Here is a 24,220-nt window from a genome sequence, read left to right on the forward strand (position 1 = left end):
AGCCATGTGTTTTCTGAACTTCTTGTAGGTTAAAAGGCTTGGAACAAGTTACTAAGGCTACTATGCTTGGTCACCTTCTTCCCGTGTTACTGACTTCCCTGATGCATCCAAATTTACAGACTCTGACCATGGCCGATGCCCTGATGCCGCAGCTGGTCCAGCTGGTCCTCTATACCAGTCAGGTATGGACCTCGGCGGGGGCCCAAGCGAGCTGCTCCTGGGCCTGCCCACCTCGCCTTGCGGTCGTTTGCATTTATTGAAGGCAGAGTAAACACAGCCATGTCTTTCAGAAGCCGAGGGAAGGAACTGTGGAATGAAGAAAAACGTCGTAAAAAGAAACTGAAATATTAAGGGAAAACCTTTTGTTTGACTAAATCACTTACTGCGACCTTCCAGCAAGCACCGATCGCTGGTCGGCTGTGACAATGCTAATCTACAGTGCTACTGAGATCCTACCGTTGTGTTCGGCCTCCTGAGGCCGTGCCAGCTGTTGGTGACTGATAGAAACGATGTGTGTCATGACAGCATTAAATAAAATGGTGTTAAATGGTAGAAGTAGCAAAGCGTTTCTTGCGAAAGGAGGACAGACTAGGCTTGTAAAAAGATGACTTAAGCGAGCATTCTAAATTTGGCTCTAGTACCATCCAGATAACTGGCAGTACGCACTTTAAGACCTGATGATGGTTTTGTGTTTCAGACGGCTCTGCTGCTTAAAACCCAGTGTCCAGTTTTTGCCGAGGTGGGCTGTTCCCCGTGTGGTGCGGCAGACCAGAAGGGCAGGCTGTTCCCCGATCAGAGGTGAGGGACGCTGCTTCCTTGCTGGGACCCCTGCCTCGTTTGCTTCTGGTGACAGCTTCGTTCTCCTCTTATGACACTGAATTCTAGCAAGGACTTTGTGACTGGCAAAAGAGACTTTGGTGTCAACCTTTTACAGATAATTATAGAATTGCTTTATAGGTTTATAGGAACAGGTTAGAGTAATTGCCCACAGATCAAGAGATGAGTTTAAGAGTGACAGATTCTCCCGTACCAATGACGGCGACGTAAAATACTGTGACTTTGGCAAATAGTTTGACGGTTTTTTAAGTTTAGCATACACCTGCCACCTGACCTAGCTCTTCCACCTCGAGGTATTTGCACAAGAAAAAGGAAAGCACAGCTTCTTACAAAGACTTGTATGGAAAGGTTCATAACAGCCTTAGAGTAGCCCAAAACAAGAAACAACCCAAATGTCTATATGGGGGAAGGGATAAACGAGTGGTAGAATATTAGAATATTCTTAGGGTGGACTCCTACTCAGCAATAGAAGGGGATGAATGGTTGATATATGCAACAACAGGAATGAATCTCAGAATCCTTAGGCTGAGCGAAAGAAGCCAGATTCCCTCAAAAGTACATGCTGTACGATTCCCTATATAGGAAATTCTAGAAGATGTAAACTCATTTTTAGTGCTAGAAAATGAAAAATGATTGCCTGGGTTATCAAGGGGGGGGGAGGAAACTTCACTAGTATATACCTCTGTCCAAACTTAACCAAGCTGTACATTTTGATATGGGCAATTTATTACATGTCAGTTATATATTATTATTAAGGCTGTCTTCAACAACGCCAATCAGAAAGGAACACCTTTGCGGGCTTCTCTAGAACAGCGTGCTATGCGGTGGAGCTTTGTGTAGTGATGTAATTTGCCCCTGTGCTGTCCAGGACCTTCAGCCATAGCCACCTGCTGTTACTGATGACTTGCAGTGTGGCTCGTGTGATCAAGAAACTGAATCTTAAATTGTATTTGGTTCAGGTTCTGTTTAAATGGCCACATTGGACTAAGTGGCCACCACATTGCTGGTGCAGAGCTGAAAGAAGAGTGTTAATTTCACAACAGCCAAGTGTAGGTTTTAGGAGTTGGTATGCCACAACCTTGGGCTGTGAAGCCCTTGAGAGTTTAATTACAGTAGACAAGAGGACTTTGCAGGCATTTTTCTTTAGCAAAAATTACAGTAAAAAACAATCATGTAGACTCATGGCGTTCTCAACAATTGACATTTAGGTATCAGCAAAAGGAACCTCGACAGGACACGAATCCTGTGGGATTTGGAAAGTGACCAGTCTTGAGGGTCCTTTATAGCATCTTTTTTTTCTTTACCCCTGAGTAACTTGAAGTGAGAGTTGGTGAGGTCCTCTCCTGGATATGAATTGGGCTTTCCTCCTTGAAAAGAGAAGGGGGAAAATGCAACCATCTTGTCTAGCAACAACAAGAAAAGAGCCTTAAATATAGGAGCTTTTACGGCGCTTCTGATTGCCCCTGATAACAAGCGTGTAAAAGCCAGGAGGCTGTCAGGCCGCACGATGTGGGGAAGTACCGTGAGATATCATAACCCTTTGTACTTTACCGTGTGTACCTCTTTTTCCTCTCCCTTGCTGCTAAGCTAAATCCCTTTCTCTTCGTCTGGTTTAGGATGCTGGAAGAGAAGGAAGAGCCAGGCTTTCTCACCGGTTTAAAGATCCCTGCTCCCTGGGCTGCCGGAAAGACCGTGGAAACAGTCCATCCTGTCAGAGACAACTATAAATTTAAAGAAACCGTCCACATCCCAGGAGCTCGCTGCCTGTACCTTAGATTTGATAGCAGATGCTCTTCACAATATGACTATGACAAAGTAAGCAAGTCCGGCTTAGTATGGGTTCCACCGCAAATAGGCTGATTTCTTAGATGCTTCTTATTTTTCTTTGCTCCTGGTCACCATCCTTGACTTATTTCTGTCTGCAGATGTCTCTTTGGAGAACTTTAAGATGTGCCTTGAAGGGTAGTAGTTGGGGAAATAAAAAACCAGCATGTCTGTGTTCTAAAAACAGTGTTTTCGCGACATGTTGAAAGTGCACTTTCGTAAGCTTTTGAGAGTTTAGATCCGAGAGTCAAAGGAAGTTTTCCTTTCCTTATCATTTACCTGCTGCCTTCCTCTTGTGCTTGGAATTCCTACAGACAGGTGATGTGCCTTCGTCTAGAAAGGTCTTACTGCCTGATTCTGGGGCTTCTCAAATATTCATTGAGAGAAGGGGCCTTTTAGAAGAGTTTCAGATGTGCTGGGATCGGTTTTATTTTTATTTATTTGTTCTTTGTTGTCAGTACCTCAGGGCCCACGCAGATTTGAGGAAAAGTAGTTTCCGCCCTAGTGGCTTAATACTTTTAAGTGAAAGGAAACATTTGAGGGGTTGAAATGTTTTCTTCTGTTTATGTTGTTGCGTTGCAAACCATGATGTTGAGGAAAGACGAACATGACTGTGACGTGTAACCGTATAAAAAAATAACTGAAGGATTATCTACTAGCTTTGTACACAGGCGGGACTAGTTTTCTGTAGTTTTCTGTAGACTGTTAGCTCCTCTGTGAGCTGTGTTAGGGTGGAGGTCTTAAGTCCTGCCAGGGGAGATTTTTCGGTTAAAAATTAAGGACTTCCTAACTGTACAATCTCTGAGATGGTGAAACGCATCACTGAGCAAATGATAGAGTCCCTTTACCCCTTACCTTTTAGGATAGTGAAGACGGTCAGGTGTCCGGAGGGGCTGAAGAGTCACCTCCAAAACTCAGTTTAGCTGGAAGCAAGAGAATGTAGAAAATGGTCTTTGATGGGCCTTTCAAAAAATCATTCTTTTGCCATCAGCCTGCCCCACTTCAAAGCTCTCCCAACACCAGCTGCCCCCATTTCCTAGATTCAAGTGATAGGACTTTTGAAAATAGAAATGGAGAGGCTGCCACATCAGTCAGTGTCCTTTTGTTTCTCCTTTAAAAACCAGTAATTCGCATCTTCCGACCCAGGCTGACGGACACCTGCGGTAGCCGTTACTGTGTTAGATGTGGAGGCACACGGAGGCTTCCTACACAGATGAAAGGAACATTTATTTTTCCAGTGGTCCTTGGTTGGTATCAGCAAAAGGTCCAAAAGGATAAGAAAGCACATGAGAAGTGGCAAGGGCTAAACTGTAGCTTCTAGGCCCGGACTGAGCTCTCCTGTGCCGTCAGAGGCGGTCAGAGGGCACGTTGGAAGACAGGAGCTGGGATTTACAGAAACCAGAGCCCCATTCTTCCAGTGAGAGTATTGGAATGCCAAGTGATCTCTAAATATTTCTCCTGCATGTTAGAAAGTTGGTTAATAGGATGTAAGTGAATAGCCTTTAGTGAAGAAAAGTATGGATGCATGAAAACTGACCGGAGAAGCAGCAGCCCCCTCGCTGGCCTAAATTTGTGTCCTTTTCTTTTTACACCATTAAGCAACACTCAAAAGATGTATGGCTTATTTTCAGTTTGTTGCATTTTTAAGACTCCTCATTCATCGAGTTTTTGGGTTTTGTGGATTTTTTTGTTTTTGCCTTTATTTTGTTGCATGAGATACGACCATCTTTCCATCTGTATTTGCTCACTTTATAATTTGGGGGAGGACTTCAGGGGGCAAAGTGTACCAGTTACTGAGTTATCCGTCATTACTTAGCATTAAAATAACTACTTAAAAAAATATGTCTAATAGCGGCGTAGATCTGTGTCAGTGTGAGGTCCCCGGGCAGTTAAGTTGTGGGAATTTCTGTTATGTCCAGACTAGTATCAGTTGTACCTAAAAACTCAGGGAATATTAGTTGATTATGATGACATCAGTGCCTGGGTATGAATGTATTTTTAAACAAACACTTCTTCTGCAGCCTTTTTATTTGTAGATGTTGTTTTTGTTTTTCTTTTACAGTCTAACAGTCTATTTTCTGTTTTGAAGTTGGTGATTTATGCGGGGCCTAACACAAACAGTAGGAAGGTTGCTGAGTACGGAGGCAACACACTGGGATATGGCAGCCGCAGTGTGTTAGGGACCGGCTGGCCCAAAGACCTGGTGAAGGTATGGTATCCAGTCAGAGCCGCTTCCTAGAAAAGAACAATGAACTCGCATTCCTTCCAGGCCCGAGCATTCACTCGAACTCCAGAAAAAAACTAGTCTGTGGGTACTTTCGTTGAGCTGGACCCGTTTTGCCGGGTCTGTAAACTCACCACCTCGTTCAGAATGACCCTCCTTGTAGGGCACCGTCAGAGCCCTGTCGGCTCCAGAGCTGGCATCCCCTCCCCAGGTTCCTCCGGGGACTGAGATGCTCATGGCAGTTCCTTCCCCGTCCCTTAGAAGGACTGCCAGTTCTCTGAGCTTGCTTCTCTGCACTCCCCTGTGATGGGCACCCTGGAACCGCAGGGCCGTTGTGGAATCTGTGGATGCAGATGAATTTGGGCCTTTGGAGCAACAGTAATGATCCATTCTCAGGCTGATGAGAGTTCAGCCATGCTTTGTAATTTGGGCCCAGGAACTACAACAGGTCTGCCTAGACCATGAATATGAACTGACATGCCCACTAAAACCTGAAAACCCCTCCAGAGTCTGTTCCGGAAGCCTTTATCTCCCGTGCATTACGTGCCCTCTTTAATTCAGCCGTAGACAGCAAGTTAGGCCCAGGGGTGTAGTCTGGATGCATCCAAATCTGCATCGGCACGACACTTTTAATCGTCTCATTTCCCTCGTTTTGTTTATGGTTCGTGGTGTTGGTTCTACGATGCAGAGCAAGGGCTTGCAGCACTGTATCTTCAAGATGGGGCCATTTGCCTGCCTCACCACAAGTGAGGCGGTGGGGGCCGAGGGCAGGGAGGGCAGAAAGAATGCAAGTCTGAGAAACTTGCTGAAACTATGCTCAAGGTTTAATCTGTACTCTGATCCTGCCGTTGGGCGATCGTGGCCCGTTTCCCAGATGCCTCATTCCCAGACCTCCCTGGTCAGGAGACACCCCTGCAAGGCTGGTGTCCGAGGAAAGGGGATGGAGTTGAGTCAAACAAGTGATTGAGAAAAGGAGTGCATTATTGCTGTGGCCCTTTTAAAAGTAAATCTCTGAAATTCATTGCTCTCTTGAAAATCATGTGCCTTTTTGTTTAAAGTGTATTTCCCCCCCCTTAAATTTTAAGGTGGAAGGAGATACAGTCACCTTCTCCTTTGAGATGAGAAGCGGCCGTGAACACAACACTCCCGATAAAGCTATGTGGGGCTTTGCTTGCACAGTTCGCGCTCAGGTACTGGACCGCACCGCCGCTGTGGGCGTGACGTGCTCTCTCCTGTGTGCCTTGCTTACAGACGTCATATTTGCCCCGGAGACAGGGCAGAATATGAGCTACTGTGTCATCCATCTCTTCCATTTGGCGGTAGTAGACTGCATAAGTAGTAGTTTTGTGGAATAAAACTAGCTGTGAGCTAAAATCCATTCAGCAGCGCAGAAAGCCCCCTGCTCGGGGCTCCGTCTTCAAAGCCTGGAGAGGTGACCTGCCTCCAGCATCTTTCCGTAGGGCGACGAAGACTCGAGCGCCTAGCAGAAGTAAGCGCTGGAATTCCGGCTTTTTAGAGTGATAGGATCTAATTTTTATTCTGTTCTCAACGGCTCTTCTTACTAGTCTAGGTCTGTCTCTGCTTAATTATGTATGTTATACTCTGTATATGATCCATTGAACCCCTATGGGTTCAATCTACTTTTAGTGCTAAATAGTTACTTCCTCCCAGGAATCTATGTAAATTCTTTTCCCACCTGGAAAAAAAAAAAAACGAGAGAATGGTAAGAGTTCTACTAACCCCTCGAGTTGCTTTATTTGTAAAACATATTTTAATGTTTATTTTCGAGAGACAGAGACACAAGGGCACGAACAGGGGAGGGGCACAGAGAGAGGGAGACACAGAAGCTGAAGCAGGCTCTAGGCTCCAGGCTGTCAGCACAGAGCCCGATGCAGGGCTCCAACTCATGAATCATGAGATCGTGACCTGAGTTGAAGTCGGACCCTCAACGGACTGAGCCACCCAGGCGCCCCTGTAAAGCCCATTTTAGACTTGGAGATTGCTTAAGTGTAACCAAGCTAACACATTCTAGGGCAGAAGTATTTGCTAGGATGGAAGCTCCGTGAGGGCAGGCATCTTTGTTCTCTGCTGTCTCACAAGGGCCTAGAACAATGACTGGTACACAGTAGGTACTCACGTATTTGTTGAATGAATTCAGTATTGGGATTGGCAACATCTTGGTTCAAGCACAGGATGGAAGTGACCAAACAGTGGTGGTTTATACCCGGATAGGCACAGCAGAGAGGGATCGACCCAAAGAATCTTGCATGCGATTTGTGCTGTCTCTAATATGGAGTCTGATCAGCTCTTTTCTCTCCAGAATTGTGTTCAGCCTTCACTCTGTCATTCCCCTGTGCCACCATCTTTCTGCTCATGGTGCTGGGTGCTGTGCCTGTGTCCCATAGCGCTAACACTTGACGCTGCTCTGTGAGCCCCCGTGGTTGGGGACGGTGCAGTGCGGGGCACGCAGGTGCCAGCGCTCCGCCGTGCCCGCTGACCAGTGTGGTTTGCCCCTGTCTGCACTGCAGGAGTCATCGGAGGATGTGTCGGGAGGCCTGCCCTTTCTGGTAGACCTGGCTCTAGGTCTGTCCGTGTTAGCTTGTTCCATGTTGAGAATCCTGTACAACGGACCAGAAATTACCAAAGAGGAAGACGCCTGTCAGGAGCTATTGCGGTCCAAACTTTTACAAAGGTAAAAAGCTCAGATAGGGCTGGTTTTGCTCACAACGGAAAAAAGAACTTCACGTGGCAAACTGCTCTCAGTCCGTTTCCCAGCTCGTGGTGCGGACCGCCTGACAATCCCACGCGTGTCTACGCCAGAGTGCCTTCTGGCCCTTACTGGACTGAATCTGAAAGTACAGCCTTGAACTGCAGAAGCTTTTCTCCAACCCAAATAGTGTATAACTAAAGGATCCCCAAAAAGGATGAGTAGAGGAGTGATAAAACAAATTTATCAAAATGTTTATTCTAGAATCTAGGCACCAGGTATGTGGGTGTTAACCATGTAATGCTTTCAACTTTGCTATATATATTTATTTTTTATTTTATTTAAAAAATTTTTAATGTTTTATTTATTTTTGAGAGTGAGAGCATGAGCAGGGGAGGGTCAGAGAGCAAGGGAGACACAGAATCTGAAGACAGGCTCCAGGCTCTGAGCTAGCTGTCGGCACAGAACCTGATGTGGGACTCAGACCCACAAACTGCAAGATCATGACCTGAGCCAAAGCTGGATGCTCAACCAACTGAGCCACCCAGGCGCACCCTAAATATATTTAAAAGTTTTCACAATAAAATGTTGGGGAGGAGGCAGATTTCCAAAGGTGTGGTTTCATGGAATGCTCATCTTTCTTTTACCTCTGAGAAGGTCTGAAGAATCCTTCGCATATAATGTGACACTTGTATGTTTGGTGTATCTGCAGACTTTAAGTAGCTCTTTCCAGATAGAAGAGGAAGTGAAGATCCTCTTTTCTGTCTCTTCAGGTGCCAGTGGCAGGTGGAGGCCAATGGCGTGATCTCCCCTGCCCTTACTCCCAGCCCATCTCCACTACCACTGACCATCGAGGAAGACCGAGAATTCACCTACCCCTCTGACGTCCTCGTGCCTCCCGTGGGAAACTACTTTGACCTGCCCCGGATCAGGCTGCCTCCAGGAATCATGATAAAGCTCAGGGAAATTTCTGGGCGTGCTAGACCTCAATTCAGACCAAGTATAAAGTATGTTGCTAAATAGTGCTCTGTTTTTTCCAGTGGAAAAAAAACGTTTAGACAATGGAAGGAATAAATTTCTTCTCATAGTCTAGTAAATGAGCCTTTGATTTTGCATTTCCTTAGGAATGCTAACCAAGGACTCTGGGGAGTACCCCCAGGTGGTATTCCAGGTCCTTGGGTCTCAAGGTATGTGCCGTCAGCTGGCACGTGTTAGTCCTTGGGTCCCATCTCAAACGTAGTGGATCAAAATCTCTGAGGATGGGGCCCAGTAATGGATGTTTTGACCAGTTTTCCATAGGATTCTGAAGCATGTGAAGATTTGGCAAGTTCTGGGTTTTTCCACGGTGGTTTGACTGTCTACTCCTAGTCCTCAGCTTGGGTTTCCTTGGTCTAGAGAGGTGGTGATGGGTCTCTAATCTAGAACATGAAGTTGTGAAGTTGCAAGCATCTTTGGTGGTAGTCTTGCTTCAGGTCTGTTTGGTGGCCTCTGCCCTGTCTTCTGAGGACATTGCCTATTTCAGGGAGAAAAATTTTAAGAGTAGTTGAAATTTAGAGAGAAAGAAGTGCCATTCATTTTGAGCCCAACATCTGTACGTACAAAATACGATAAGCCGTAATACAGCGTAAATGGTGCTGAAGATCTTTTTTTATTCGTAGACCTATTGCAGCTTTAATATGACTCCAACTCAAAATATACAAATTACAGAAAATGAAGTCTCTTTAGTTTTAATTTTCACTTTATCAGCTGATGTCAGTTTTCTCAGTTAAACGTTAAATTCTTGCCAACCTGATCCGGAAGCCATCATAATGTTCGTGCCTCTTTATTGTAATAAAGGGGATGTGGTGAATATTTAATACATTTAAATCAAAGCCTACATCCTCCAACCTATTGAATACAGGATTGGTAATTTGAGAGCATGGCATACACTTGACTTGTGTCCCTTGTAATCACAGAGAAGTAATTCAGCCTGACGTCATGGAGGAAATGGTGGTCTCCTGCGTTATTAAGCACTTGAACTTGGTTGATGCACTGCAGTCTCTAATAAATTTCCAGTATCAAGAAGAACATGCTGAGGAATATGACTTATTGTGTAAAATTATGGGAGAAACCTTTAAGAAACTCAATGCCATGGAGAGACAGCTACAGGTAAGTGAAGGCTAAAGCATTTAGATTTCTCCTACAACTGTTGGAAATAATCTCTTTCCTGGAAAAGTAATGAAGTCTAAAAAAAATTTTTTTTTGACATTTATTTATTTTTGAAAGAGCATGAGCGGAGGAGGGGTAGAGAGAGAGAGGGAGACACAGAATCTAAAGCAGGCTCTAAGCTCGGAGCTATCAACAGACAACCCGATGTGAGGCTCAAACCCACGAACCGAGAGATCATGACCTGAGCTAAAGATGGACACTTAACGGACTGAGCCACCCAGGTGCCTCTGTCATGAAGTTTTAAAAGTGACCTCAGGGGCACCCACGTGGCTCAGTCCATCAAGCATCCAACTCTTACTCTCCCTCTCAGGTCTTCCTTTCAGGGCTGTGAGTTGAGGCGCCATATTGGACTCCACACTGGGCGTGAAACCTACTTGGGGGGAAAAAAAAGTGACCTGAAGTTTTGAAACATTAGGACTAAAATTTCCAAATTTGCTGATGGCACTTGTTTCTGTTTTACGCCTGTTCTCACTTTATTTTATTGTTTTTAATGTACCTATTAGAGTGTTGCAGAATTGGAACAGAAATGGCAAAGTGAGGTTGAGGACGCCATGCAGGGGAAGCTGGAGAACAACATGCCCTTCTTCTATGATTACCATTTTAATGAGGTGAGCGAGTTGTCGGCTCGGTCCCTGGGGCATCGGTACTTACAGGGCAAAGGTGTACGTTGTACACGGGTGGAGAACAATGTTGTTCGTGACGATGTTGCGCACACCAAAATGTACCCGTTCTTTGACAAAGAGTAAATAAAACTGATTAGATCAACATATCAATGATACAAATAATAAATTATTCAGTAGGCTGTTCTTAACTGATTAATAGTTTTATCGGGAAGTTACCAGCACTACCAGATTTTGCTTCCAAGCCTTAAAAAACAAAAGGCAGTTGTAAGTACTGGAGAAGTCCCTGGAAAGTAGTCCCTGCCATTTGTAATCATTAAAATATCAAATAATTTACTCGCAAATGTGCTCTGGCATAGAAATATGGACCAGAATGGTGGGGGGGTTTTCTTCCCTGAAATTCTCCATTCTGTTAACCTGAACAGTAAAACTCAGTTTTCGCAGATCCTGCCTACCATCTTTTCTTGATTTTTCCTTCCTTAGAACAAAATGAAAGAACTAGAACTTTTGTGTTCAATGAAGGAAGTCTCCTTTGATGGAAATGATCTTGAAAACATGGTCCTATCACTGAGGTTAGTGATGTTAATAACTACATAAAGCTAATTTGCTACCGTGATGCTTAAACTGTGACAATGTAGCGCCTTAGGAGATCTTTAAAAAAAAAAAAATCTTACGCATTCACTAAATATTTGAGTTGGAACTCAATTTGTAAACACGGAAATTTTGAGTTTAGCCTTCAAAAGTTAGCATGGGGGCATCTGAAACTGGCCAAAGGGAACTAACACTGGTTCGTTGACAGCACTGCCCCCCTCGGAGAGGGGATGGGGGAAGGGGAGCCATATTGGTCCTTTGCTTGGTTTCCCCCTATCTTCTCATATCCTTTTCATGAAGAAACGTGGGTTTTGGTGAAGCTGAGAACGACTAAATGCACATCAGCCTTTCTTTCTAGGGAGAAGTTCCTACAAGAAGTGAATTCTCTTATTCAGAAACCCTCGCACCCACTGGCGAAGACGAAGACGTTAGTGAAGAGCCTGATGAACCGAGCTGAGCTGCTGCTGCATGTCACCATTGCGGCCCAGTCCGGCCTCACGAGGAGCATCTCGGGGACCCCTGCGGAAACACCGGGTACAAAGCCAGCCCTGTGCGGGCTCCCCGCACTAGCCTGTTTACATGCACACACACACACACACCTATACGTCAGCTACTTAAAGAGAAATCACTCTTGCGTTCTCATAGGAAGGAGAGAAATTTCAACATTTTTTTTCCCTACCTTTTACTTTTTCATGGAATTCATGCGGTGGTTTGTGAGTCCCCCTGAGCATCAGGTGTGCCTCCTCACCTGCCTTACTCAGTGCTTCTTGGGAGCATGCTGGGAGCCCAGTAACATGTATTTTTATAACCTAGTGCCCCTTACTTTTAGTTTTTGGCTTGTCGTTTTCATAGTAACGTGCATAATTAGTCAGCATTATGAATCTTGTAATGCATCGTATTTTCCTCTTAAAGCCGAGTTTGTATCGCACCTTCAGTAATCACCTGGAACCTTCTAACATTGGTTTCGCTATTTATTTCCTGGTCACATTTTAATTGTTAGCCTGAAAGGACATTTCTCAGGAAGATCAATGAGTCTTCTTTCTGAAGCCTGATCCCCAACACCAGGCCTACCCCACAACGACAAGTGTTCGTTCTCACCTTGGATGACCAAAGATGCTGGTCTGTGTTATCTAACCTGATGGACCCCGCCGAGCAAGCGATCTTTTCATCCCAGCTGGTTGTGCAGGGCTCCCCGCGCAGGGGAGGGAGGTCAGGCTGACTCCGCTTTCTGACCCCTCGTGAAAGGCTATTGTTTGCTGAGACCGTCCAGGGAGGTGTGCCCGAGTGTACAGCGGGAACACGTAGCTAGATGGTCCGCTGGCCACGTCCCTGGTCACACTGAGGTTTGGTCCTATAGAAGGACTGAACCACTCAGTAAAGGCTGATGATGCTTCCCAAGAGGCTCTTTGCGTCGAGATCATGAACCAATAGTTTGCTGAGCAATAACATCTTCAAAAACGATTTTTTAAGAGTGAAGCTGTCTAACCATTCTTTTTTTTTTCATGATTTTTTTAAATGTTTTATTTGAGAGAGGAGAGAGACAGGAGGGCAGAGAGAGAGAGACAGAATCTGAAGCAGGCTCTAGGCTCTGGACTGTCAGCACAGAGCCTGAAGGTGGGACTTGAACTCATGAACCATGAAATCATGACCTGAGCTGAAGTCAGACACTTAACCAGCCGAGCCCCCCAGGTGCCCCTAACCGTTCTTAAGACTGATTCAAAATAACCTTGCCTTTTTTTCTTAGATGATCTTTATATGTAGTTTTGTCATCTTCCATTAAATATTCCTTTCTAATACAACTCGTTTCCTGGATAGAGTTAAGGAGTATGTCTGCTAGGAAGAACCAGTCAGATTTACTCACACCAGCTATGATCAAAGCCAAGGCACCACCAAATGTCCGTAAATCAGCTGAATAAATCTAGGATTTAAGGGGGAACAAGGGCTCTCTCTGGCGGGGGGGGGGGGAAGATTTGGATTTATTTTAATTAAGAAATTTTTATTCTAGAAATTGCTGTCTCTGTCCTCTCTGGCTTTTTAGAATGCTTATGTGAAGGTGAACATTGAAAGTTTATGAAATTAAATGAATCGGCCTTTTCTTGAAACCCAATTTAATAAAAAAGATTCTAGTTTTTCACACTAAAATAATTTTTAGCCCTAATACTTAGGTTTTAACTTTTTTTGTTTATTCATTTTTGAGAGACAGAGCATGAGCAGGGCAAGGGCAGAGAGAGAAGGAGACAGAGAATCAGAAGCAGCTCCAGGCTTGGAGCTGTCAGCACAGAGCCTGATTCAGGGCCTGAACCCGTGAACCACGACAGGACGACTGAGCTGGACACTCAAAAACAACTGAGCCACTCACGGGCACCCCCTAATATCTAGGTTCTAAAGAATGGGCCTAAAAGTCACCAATGTGCTATGCTGACTGGATTGGAAACTCCCAGCGAACTCTAAAGTCTCCAAGAAAGCAGAGAGTATCTTAGACTGGGAGCGTAGCGGTTGGTGGCTGTCCTTACAGGTCGGAAAGCAGATATGCCAACGTTTTTATTGCTTTCTGTTGCAGCTTGTAAATCGGCTTCAGAAACCAAGGTGATCTCTCACGCCGTGCGGCAGCCCGTTTTCCTTCGCAGCATGTCGGCTCCTTCTGACCTGGAAATGATTGGTAACGAAGATTTGGAATTTACTCGAGCAAATCAGAGGTAAAGGACTCATGGCCAAGGTTGGATTCATCAAAACACACTCCCCAAGTTTCTGGTTTTGTGACCTAGCGCGGTTTTGCTTTCCCATAGGCGGCGCCACGGGACTAGCCACCGCAGCAGCTCCTTCACACTCCTGCAGTCACTGGCCATCGAGGACAGCAGGGACAAGCCCACCTACAGCGTCTTGCTGGGGCAGCTCTTTGCTTTCATCGGCACCAACCCTGACCAAGCTGTATGTCTCATTTTGCCGAATAAGAGGAAAAGTGCCTGATGGCACGGGGGCCTGTGACAGTCAGCCAGAGTCAGGGGGACTCCCTTCTCCTGCGTTTCAGGTGTCCAGCAGCAGCTTTCTTTTGGCGGCACAGACGAGGTGGCGGAGGGGAAATACTCGCAAGCAGGCCCTGGTGCACATGCGGGAACTGCTGACAGCTGCCGTGCGCGTTGGGGGCGTGACCCACCTCGTGGGGCCAGTGACGATGGTCCTTCAGGGAGGACCCAGGTCAGTTGTTTCTGTTGGCTCATACCATCCTGTCTAGAGTGTGCAAGGAGCATTTCAAAGATTATTCGTGAGGCCATATTGTAGACAGTATTTGCTAATGTTTTCCCCTAAAACAATATTTTTATAAAAGTATTCCATAATTTTTTTAACAACTTCAGTATATGTAACAATAAAAGTCTCTCTATTCCCCTTCTCCTTAATTCCACCCAGTTCACTAAGAGCTTGTCGTATCCACTACATACACCTAAGTGGCTCTTTCTCCCTGTACACAGAAATACGTATGTGCTTTTTTCCCTTAATTCAGATTACATTATACTGCAACATAATCCTGCCATGAGAATTGTTTTGCTCCTATATCTTGGCTGTATCTCTTTTCATGTCATTACTTAAAGATCTGCTTTATAGTTAAAAAAAATTTTTTAATGTTTATTTTTGAGAGAGAGCAAGAATGTGAGTGGGGGAGGGGCAGAGAGAGAGGGAGGCACAGAATCCAAAGCAGGCTCCAGGCCCTGAGCTGTTAGCACAGAGCCCGATGTGGAGCTTGAAGTCACAAGCCGTGAGATCATGACCCGAGCCAAAGTTGGACACTAGCCGACTGAGCCACCCAGGTGCCCCAACTGTATAGTTTCTTTTTTTTTTTTTAATTTTTATTTATTTATTTATTATTGAGAGAGAAACAGAGCATGAGTGGGAGAGGGGCTGACAGAGGGAGAGAGACAGAATCCGAAGCAGGCTCCAGACTCTGTGCTGTTAGCACAGAGCCCGACTCGGGGCTCGAGCCCATGAACCGTGAGATCATGACCTGAGCCGAAGTGGACACTTAACCGACTGAGCCACCCAGGCGCCCCTGTTCTGTCTTTATTCTAACCATAGATCCCTCCTGTAATGTTTCCGGTGGCTGTGTAGCTACTACATCATGTTCCTGAACCTTTATTAAGGCTCAATCCCTATTTTTCTACCTTAGGTTTTATTTACTCATTTTTGCTATTGTAAATATATCTCTATGGCATATCTTTGTAGATGAATCCGGATAGTTCTAGTTTTCAACTAATATTAATTGCTGTAGAGTCTCCCCCAGATTGTGTTTTTACGCTGGGATAGTCTTAGAATCAATTGGATTCTCATACTCTGCTAATAATCACAGTGCAAACCTTGAAAAGGACATTCAGCTAATCTATTTGGGACTTGATTTTCTCATTAGTATAATTGCATTTACAGAATTCACTGCTGCATAGGATACCGCAGACAGGTTTCCAATGGTTTCATTATTAAATATGTTTGGGAAATGTTGGTTACCATTCTTGTGCTTGTAGAGTTATTGTGGACCCTACCTTTCTAAGGCTCTGAGTAGTCCTGCAGCAGGTAACCCCACTTGACTTGACTCAGCCTAGGATTCCCCAGTCTTTTCTAGAGTATGGGCATGGTCTCTGAGGCAGCTTAGGAAATGCTGCCAAGCAGGCTTCTGTGGTCCTGCAGTCTGGGAAACCCTGGTGATCTCTAAGATCCCTTCAGTTCTGGATTCATCTAGACACTTTTGGATTTCTCAGGCCTGCACTTTGGTTCTGTTTCATAGAATTGAAGAACTCACCTGTGGAGGGATGGTCGAGCAGGTCCAGGAAGCCTTTGGCGAGACCATGACCTCTGTTGTGTCTCTGTGTGCTCGCTACCCTATCGCATGTGCAAATAGCATTGGACTCCTGTGCACCATACCTTATACCAGGTAAGCAGGGCGGTGCTTTTTACGGTGGGTAAGTTACATTGCAGTGTGGTTGCTTAAATAAAAATGGTTCTTTTTTTTTTTTTTTTCCTTTGATTATCCCGTGACCCCATCACTGTGATAAAATGAGCTTACCTCCTGACAGACACCTAATGTTACTACGTAAATTCCATATCATTGAATTCCTACGTGATCAAAAGTGGCCAATAGGGATTATGTTACATAGTCAAAAAGTAGAGGTTTGAAGGAAAATAAAAGGTCTCTAGGAAATTAGTTAAGATGTTTAGCAAAAATGGTTTTGCCAATGCACATTTATTTTCTCAGTACCTGTATGAATCCCCTCGTGATAAAATACATAATTTTCTTATTATAGCAACCTTCTATTTTTACTTGGCTGTTCTATATGAACAAACCAGAACTTGAAGTTTCTTATTCATGAAGGAAATCCTCACTGTAAAGAAGTATTTGTGTTCGATCATACGTGGTGGTAAAGAACGATACTGGCATGTTTTATGCCCCTTTGATAGCCTGGATCTTACGTGTGGGTTTCCAGAGGGCTGGTCACTTAGTTTCTGTCGTGTAACCCTTCCCGCCTGGCGCAGGAGTGAAGAGAAGTGCCTGGTGCGCAGTGGCCTCGTGCAGCTCATGGACCGTCTGTGTAGCCTGAGCAGCCAGACAGAGTCCAGCTCCAGTGAGAAACAAACCAAGAAGCAGAAGGTAGCCACCATGGCCTGGGCGGCTTTCCAGGTGCTTGCCAACCGCTGTGTTGAGTGGGAAAAAGAAGAAGGTGAGAAGGGGTATTCCATTTTAGAATTCATTGGTTTCTTCTGTTGATGTGTTTATTTAATTTTTTGTGCTGGCTGAGGGAAAGAAAGCCTATGTTAAATTACATAATCAGCTGGGTTTAATCAATTAATGATTTCATGAGAGCCTCTTCATCAGGATAGTTCTCTGAAAATTTATGGCTACACTGACATTAAATAATATCCGAGCCTAGAGGGCCTTGTGCCGAGTGAAATCAGCCAGACACGGGAAGACAAGTAATGAATGATCACACTTAAACGTGGAATCTAAAACAGCTAAACTCCTGTGGGGCACCTGGGTGGCTCAGTTGGTTAAGCGTCTGACTTTGGCTCAGGTCGGGATCTCACATTCCATGAGTTTGAGCCCCGTGTTGGGCTCTGTGCTGACAGCTCAGAACCTGGAGCCTGCTTCGGATTCTGTGTCTCCCTTTCTCTATGCCTCCCCAACTTGTGCTCTGTCTCAAAAATAATAAATGTTAAGAAAAAAACTTAAGTAAAAAAAACAAAAAGCCAAGCTCCTGGAAGCCAGGAGTAGAATGGTGGTTGTTAGGAATTTTAGGAGGAGGAAATGGGAAGATGTAGGTCAGAGGGTCAGACTTCCAATTATTAGGTGAATAAGTTCTACACACACACACACACACACACACACACACACACACACAACTAGTGAGGTGATGGATGTATTAATGAGATTGTGGTAATCATTTCAGAATGTGTGTGTGTGTGTAACCACGTACACCTTTTTAAAACTTGCACATGGCACCATCTAAATTGTCTACAACTTGTATTTGTCAGTCATACCTCAGTAAAGCCGCAGCTGGGGAGTGCGGAAGGATAGGCGCCTGGAAGGGTACAGTAAGCCGGATATAGAGAAGTGTCAGTACTGCTAACAGTCTCCAAATAAATATCTTTATGAAATGGTTTAGTTGCGTTTTCAAGAGCCATTTCCAAATTATGTTTTTACCAATCCAATTGAAAAAGTAAAGTTTAATATCCCATCACATCCCAGGCCTGCACATGACTTGTTTACTTATCTGTTTATTCGTTCACTGCGCATTTTATTGTTGAGGGCCAGGCGTAAGATGAAGAAGGCATTGCTCTTCCTCTTAAGAAATAGGGTGCGGTGGGAGAAATAGACCAATGAACACATGATTTCAGTGTGGTCAGTGCCATGATTTAGGTGCACAGGAAGTGCTGTGGGGGCACAGAGGTTCCTACAGAGCGGTTGTGCTAGAGATCAGGCAAAACTTCCCCCGGAAGGTGACAGGTGAGTGACTCTTATGGGATAAAGAACATTTTCATGTAGAAATAAACTGTGTGTAGGCACAGGGATCCAAGACAGCACAGAAAGTTTGGGAAATGACAACTAATTTGTGTGGCTTTTTGTAAGAGCTGCTTGGTGACGGGAGGGGCCTCTGGAACTACAGTGAAAATGGAAAGATCCTGAAAGGTCTTTAATTGTGTTTGAGGAGAGGCAGGGTGGAATTTTTTTTTTTTTAAATAACAGGTTTTCAGGGCCCCTGGGTTGCTCAGTTACTTAAGTGTCTGACTTTTGATCTCAACTCAGATCTTGATCTCCGTGTCATGAGTTCAAGCCCCACAGTGGGCTCCACGCTGGGTGTGGAACCGACTTAAAAAAGAAAAAATTATGGGCACCTGGTGGCTCGGTTGAGTGCCGACTTCAGCTCTGGTTATGATCTCATGGTTTGTGGGTTCCCATTTGCATCAGGCTCTGTGCTGACAGCTTGGAGCCTGGAGCCTACTTCGGATTCTGTGTCTCCCTCTCTCTCTCCTTCCTCCCCTCACCCTCTGCCTCTCAGAAATGAATAAATGCTTAAAAATTTTTTTTAATGTTTTTAATTTATTTTTGAGAGAGACAGCGCAAGCAGGGGAGAGTCAGAAAGAGAGGGAGGTACAGAAATTGAAGCAGGCTCCAGGCTCTGAGCTAGCTGTCAGCACAGAGCCTGATGCGGGGCTCGAACCCACGAACCGTGAGATCAAGACCTGAGCTGAAGCCAGATGCTTAACCAACTGAGCCACCCAGGCGCCCCTAAAAATTTTTGTAATTAAAAATCAACAGGTTTTCATCACAGTAAGAAAATGGTGATTCTTCCCTATTAATCAAAGCATGTTCCTTGGTTTTGTGTAAATTCTATTCAGTTTCCACTAAGAATAAGGTCTTTTCCCAACATTGAATCATTACCTTTTTTACGTGCAGATGCTAGCTAATGAGGAGACACTGTTTGGGCAGCTAATGGAATACTGAGTCGGTTAGAGAACGGATCAGGCTAGAGGAGGGCTTCAGTGCCGGGAGGCTGAGCCAAGGACCCGCCATGCCTGCAGGCTCACCGTGGCTTCCTCGGGTTCTCACCTGGCTTTTGCTTTTTTCTTTCCCCCTCCCCCCCTTTTTTTCCTTTTTAACTCCGTAGGCGGCTCCACTGAGGCCGTGCACTCGGGGCTGGCCCGCCAGGTGTCCAGCCTTCTCACCAACCATCTTGCCCGAGCAACCGAGTGCTGTGGCAACCAGGCCGCTGGCAACGACGCCCTCCAGGATGTCCTGAGTCTTCTCAATGATCTCTCAAGGTATGGCAGGCCCAGCGGAGCTGCAGGGGGCGGGAGTGGCTTTCCTCTCAGATGGTTGGGGTTCCTCTGGGTGGTGACGGTCTTTGAAACATCTAAAGTATGAGGCCATTCTGACCTGCTCCTGCTTCAAGAACAAGAGTGAATAAAAGCATTGAAAAATAGTTCCAAAGTGTAAGGATTATTTAGGGGGAGCATCTACGTTATAAAATGATACCATTTGCTTTAATGTTTCACTGGCAACCGCTGCTAGCCTTTCAAGTCAATGCAGTTGCATTAGGAACCCCAAAATCCTCACCCTGATTATAGCAAGGTAGGGAGTAATCAGTCAGGACCTGTAATTGACTCACGTTCTCGTGCTGTGTCTTCAAAAGGAAGGCAGTCGGGGGGGTTCGATACCATCCCGGTGAGCGGCGAGGTCCACAGCGGCTTGTCCGCATGAAGCTCTTCTTCTTTGGCTTCTGCTGGACGTGGTTTTCTTCATAGTGAGAGAGATGTCACAGGTTCAGCTGGGGCAGATGCCAGCTGTTGAGGCCTGTGCGACGCTGTGTGGACTAAAAGGTTAAACGGAAAGTCCAAGTTTGGGTTTCAAAGTTGTGGTGCTCTGTGAATCACGCTGAACGCTAGCATCGCAAAATAAACATTGGGGGTCGGCAACTGCTCAGAAGTCTTTCTAAATATTATTGAGTGATCACTTGTGAGCTCTCATTAGATATTTACGGAAAACCTCAGATCGCTCTTTATAAAAACACAGCACCGAATCCGTGTCTTCCTCACGAATCGGTTTGTTTGTCATCATTTAGGGAACGCTCGCTTCTGACCTTGCGCAGACCGACGTGCCCGGTGTCATGTGTCCTTTCTTCCCTCTGTCCAGGAGTCACATAGGTAAAGCCATCCTGAGCCAGCCAGCTTGTGTGTCCAAACTCCTCTCCCTGCTGCTCGACCAGCGCCCGTCTCCAAAGCTGGTCCTTATCATTCTTCAGCTGTGCCGGGCGGCGCTCCCGCTGATGAGCGTAGAAGACTGTGGAAATGTGGAGCTCCCACCTTGGAGCTACTCTGTTCCCTCCCTCAACAGTGAGCAGGAAGATCCCAGCGACCCAGCGTCCAAGATAGCCTCGCTGCTCTTAGCGAAGCTGGCAGACTACGTGGTCCCAGGTGAGCGGCTCCTGGTCCGAGGGGGGCGCCGTGGGGCCCACTCCCCGGTGCCAGCAGGATGAGCTTGGTGCTGCCCATTACCCGTAGCTGCGCCGTGCTTCCTGCGATGAGAGAGGAGGAGAAGGGAGAAGGGAGGAAGAGAGACTCCAAAACCCGAGCTGCCCCTGTGCCGAGGAGCTGCCCAAATAACATGACAGTTTTTCTGTTTGCTTTTCTAGGATGTCAGACCGTTCTCTCTCCAACTGCTTCCGAACCTGACACTACATTGACGAAAACCAGTCCCAAGAATTCCTTAAAAGGAGATAAAGATCCCGGAGAAGAGAGCGAGGCAGTGGACGGCAAGCTGTCCATCTTTATCCACAAGCGGGAAGACCAGTCATCCCACGAGGTTCTCCAGCCGCTGCTAAGGTGACGGATGGTTGTCATAGCCCCACGTCCTCAGACCCCGTAAGCCCCTTACTGAGCTCACCCACCTCCGCCCTCGTGACAGCCCTAAGAAGCAACCACTATTCCTGCCACCCCTGTTGTTACAGTGGAGAGACTGAGGCAGAGCTGAATCACAGACGCAGGCCTCTGACCACAGAGTGCAAGCTGTCATCCGTGACTCGGTACCGTTTCCTCAGACCCAGCAGAGAGCGAAAGCCCTGTTGAGAATGTGTTGCTTGTGCTCAGTGGAGAGTCCGCCGAGTTGACTTGGGCGTCAAGAAGGAATGACGCAGTCTGGTTTTAGTTATTGGCATCTTTCAGCCATGGGTCAGTTTAAGGATACCATTGACTGCGAGGTGGAGAAATGAGAGAAACTTTTAGTTCACTGAAGTGTGAGTGGTATGCTTGCTTAACAGGAAAGTATAAGTATACTTCCTGTCCAAAGATCACAAACGTCCGGGGCCCTGTTAGCCGGCGCCAGGACGGCGGGAAGGGCTGCCACAGCACCCAAGGGAAGTGAGGGTGCGTGCGCGTGTCTCAGGTGGAGGGCCTCCCCTGCAGACAGATGATTCGATGACGGTGTCATCCTCCTGACTGGTCCCTTGTCTGCCACCCAACAGCTGGAGACACCCACGCTACTGTCTGAACTAATAGGCAGGGTCAGGCAGGTCAGTGCTAGATGCCGCAATGACCAAGAACCGTTCTTGGGCGAGGCAAACTTCACAGAGCAAATCTGGGGAAGGAGTTTTTGGAGAGCCAGGTTTCAGAGGCAGCGGAAGCTGAATTATCAGAAAGATCCAGTCATTCACACCAAGGCGTCCGATCCACGCTGCGGTTAAAGTCCCCTCACCGGGGGCGTTAGGTCGCTTACCGAGTGCCTCCCAGACCTTCCCAGGATCATGGGTTCAGAGTCTCGGTGTTGTTCAGCTCTGACCAGTACTAGGTTGCCTCGTGGCATTTAGTGCCTCCTTGACCTTGCCCGTAAGATCGCCCCCTCTCTCTGCTTCCCCTTTTAGTAGCTCAGAAGGACGGCCCTTCCGACTTGGTACTGGTGCCAACATGGAGAAAGTGGTGAAAATGGATCGAGACATGACCAAGGTAACCTGATATGGAAGCGTCTGCCCTGACGAGACCCATGATTAAAAGGCGCACGTCGGGTTTTCAGGAGACATTTAAAAAACAAATTCAGCTTAACCACAAGGAGGCAGGGTGAGAAATTGAAGTTAGTGGCTTAACGGAAGCTGTTTTCAAGAGAACTAGTGAGAATCTAATTGATCCTTAGTGTTAAAATGTAAAAGAGAATGCTTGGTTTTGACCTAGAAGTTTTTTCTTCTGTTAAGAAGGTTTTGCAACCTTTGGGCACCTGGGTGTCTCAGTTGGCTAAGTGTCCAACTTCAGCTCATCATCTCATGGTCTGTGCGTTCGAGCCCTGCATCAGGCTCTGTGCTGACATTTCAGAGCCTAGGGCCTGCTTCTGATTCCATATCCCCCCTCTCTGCCCCTTCCCTACTCACACTCTGTCTGTCTCTCTCTGTCAAAAATAAACAAACATTAAAAATAAGTTTTGCAGCCTAAAATTCAGAACCCCTGGGTGGCTTAGTTGGTTGACCGTCCGGCTCTTGATTTGGGCTCGGATGGTGATACCACGGTTGTGGGATCAAGCCCCTCATTGGGCTCTGCACTGAGCGTGGAGCCTGCTTACGGTTCTGTCTCTCCCTCTGCCCCTCCCCCGCTTGCACACATGCTCACTCTCACTCTAAAAGTAAAAAGTAAAAAATAAAGTTTTGAGGCCTAATAATATTTTTAAAGTGATAACATGTGAAAGGTTAAAAGAATAATAATAGCTAAGAAGAAATAAAGACACATAGCTCATAAAAAAGAGAAAAATTATGCCCACATTTACAAATTATGTAATAAAGGAATAAAAATAGTAACACATCATTTTTCATCCGCATTATCGTCTTTCTTCACCAAGTTAAGGACTGATGACACCCACTGTGGTCAAGATGAGGGCAAACGGGCCTTCTCGAGCATCGAGAAACAACCAGGCCCTTCAGGTTCTCTTGATGAAAACAGTAGAGCCTGATAGTCCTGGATACGCAGTTGACTAAAGAAATTGTCCCGTGTCAATTCTGCCTCAGGTTTTTTAACTTAAAAATTTAAATTATATGCCTACAATGAAATACATACAATTATAAAAAGAGCTAAGTAGATCTGTGTATACTGATAGCAAAACACGTGATATTTTTGATAACTGATAAAAATAAATAGAAAAACTGTGACGTGGAATCCATCACTATCTATGCCGGGACTTGCATGGAAACGGGGGCGCCTGGGGGCTCAGTCAGTTAAGGTCCGACTTCACCTCAGGTCATGATCTCACAGCTTGTGGGTTCGAGCCCCCTGATGGGCTCTGTGCTGACAGCTCAGGGCCTGGAGCCTGCCTGCTTTGAAGTCCGTGTCTCCCTCTTTCTCTGTCCCTCCCCCACTCATGCTCTGTCTCTCTCTCTCTCTCAGAAATGGATAAACATTAAAAAAAAATTTGCATGGAAACAAATTTCGAGGGCTAACACTTGTGTGACTGCGTTGACAACATGGGATGTTTATGGGAAATTAACTTTGTACACATAGTGTTTTAACATGTGAATTTTTAGAAATGCGTTTGGGTTGCCTTGGTAACTGGGAAGCAGGCTTGCACAGGTAAGGAAGCCGAGTGTGGTGACTATCTCAAACCTCCCCACAGGGCGGCTGCTGTGAAGTGATTACGGAAGAGGCCGCAGCCGCTCTTCGGAAAGCAACCAAGTGGGCACAGTCTGGCCTCATCGTCAGCGTTGGGCCGCCTGTGGAGTCCATCAACCCAGAGACCGTGAGCGGGCTGTCCACGGGTGACAAAAAGAAAACTGCCCAGACCTCCATTTGCCGAGAGAGGAACTCGGAGCTCGCGAGGTAGTCTTTCCCTGTCCACGCTTTTCTCGGATCTGCTTTGTAACAGACTTGTTCTTTGGGCTTTTATTTTCTGTCATCCCCTTGACCTGCCAGAAATGAGGACTGAGGCTTAAAATACTCAGCTGAGGCTGTGGCGGGCGAAGAGGGCAGCGCTGCTGGCCAGTGGGCAGCTGGAGCCAGAGGGTTGTGTTTCTGAGAAAGGCCACTACCAGGACACCAGCTGCGGCTTTTCTGAGCACGACTAAACTCAGGCCTTACTGCCTCTGTTTCTTCCAAGCGATCCTTCCCACCAGCCCAGCTGTGCACACAAACTTCTGAGGAGTAGAGAGGAGGAATGAGTGCTGCCTGCCACAGTCTGCAAGGTGTTCTGTTCTTGTAAGCCAGGAA

The 24,220-nt window shown here is 46.1% G+C and overlaps 1 protein-coding gene across 6 annotated transcripts in view; it reads left to right on the forward strand.

The window, feature by feature from the left end:
* Window positions 1–24,220, forward strand: part of HECTD4 (HECT domain E3 ubiquitin protein ligase 4) — a 183,852-nt gene that overhangs the window by 100,786 nt on the left and 58,846 nt on the right. For 4 of the 6 annotated variants that reach the window (XM_029921457.1, XM_029921458.1, XM_029921459.1 and 1 more), the window contains 21 exons: window positions 29–182; window positions 698–798; window positions 2,454–2,652; window positions 4,724–4,870; window positions 5,971–6,075; window positions 7,414–7,577; window positions 8,366–8,599; window positions 9,548–9,740; window positions 10,304–10,408; window positions 10,904–10,992; window positions 11,370–11,545; window positions 13,572–13,707; window positions 13,798–13,939; window positions 14,040–14,206; window positions 15,780–15,926; window positions 16,526–16,710; window positions 19,156–19,309; window positions 20,181–20,461; window positions 20,680–20,869; window positions 21,904–21,985; window positions 23,631–23,833. In XM_029921457.1, coding sequence (XP_029777317.1) covers window positions 29–182; window positions 698–798; window positions 2,454–2,652; window positions 4,724–4,870; window positions 5,971–6,075; window positions 7,414–7,577; window positions 8,366–8,599; window positions 9,548–9,740; window positions 10,304–10,408; window positions 10,904–10,992; window positions 11,370–11,545; window positions 13,572–13,707; window positions 13,798–13,939; window positions 14,040–14,206; window positions 15,780–15,926; window positions 16,526–16,710; window positions 19,156–19,309; window positions 20,181–20,461; window positions 20,680–20,869; window positions 21,904–21,985; window positions 23,631–23,833 — 3,354 coding nt within the window. The remainder of the gene's footprint in view (window positions 1–28; window positions 183–697; window positions 799–2,453; window positions 2,653–4,723; window positions 4,871–5,970; window positions 6,076–7,413; window positions 7,578–8,365; window positions 8,600–9,547; window positions 9,741–10,303; window positions 10,409–10,903; window positions 10,993–11,369; window positions 11,546–13,571; window positions 13,708–13,797; window positions 13,940–14,039; window positions 14,207–15,779; window positions 15,927–16,525; window positions 16,711–19,155; window positions 19,310–20,180; window positions 20,462–20,679; window positions 20,870–21,903; window positions 21,986–23,630; window positions 23,834–24,220) is intronic. The other 2 variants (XM_029921460.1, XM_029921461.1) reach the window with 1 other exon arrangement.

The sequence above is a fragment of the Suricata suricatta genome, chromosome 14, assembly GCF_006229205.1.
Source record: "Suricata suricatta isolate VVHF042 chromosome 14, meerkat_22Aug2017_6uvM2_HiC, whole genome shotgun sequence".
NCBI lineage: Eukaryota > Metazoa > Chordata > Mammalia > Carnivora > Herpestidae > Suricata > Suricata suricatta.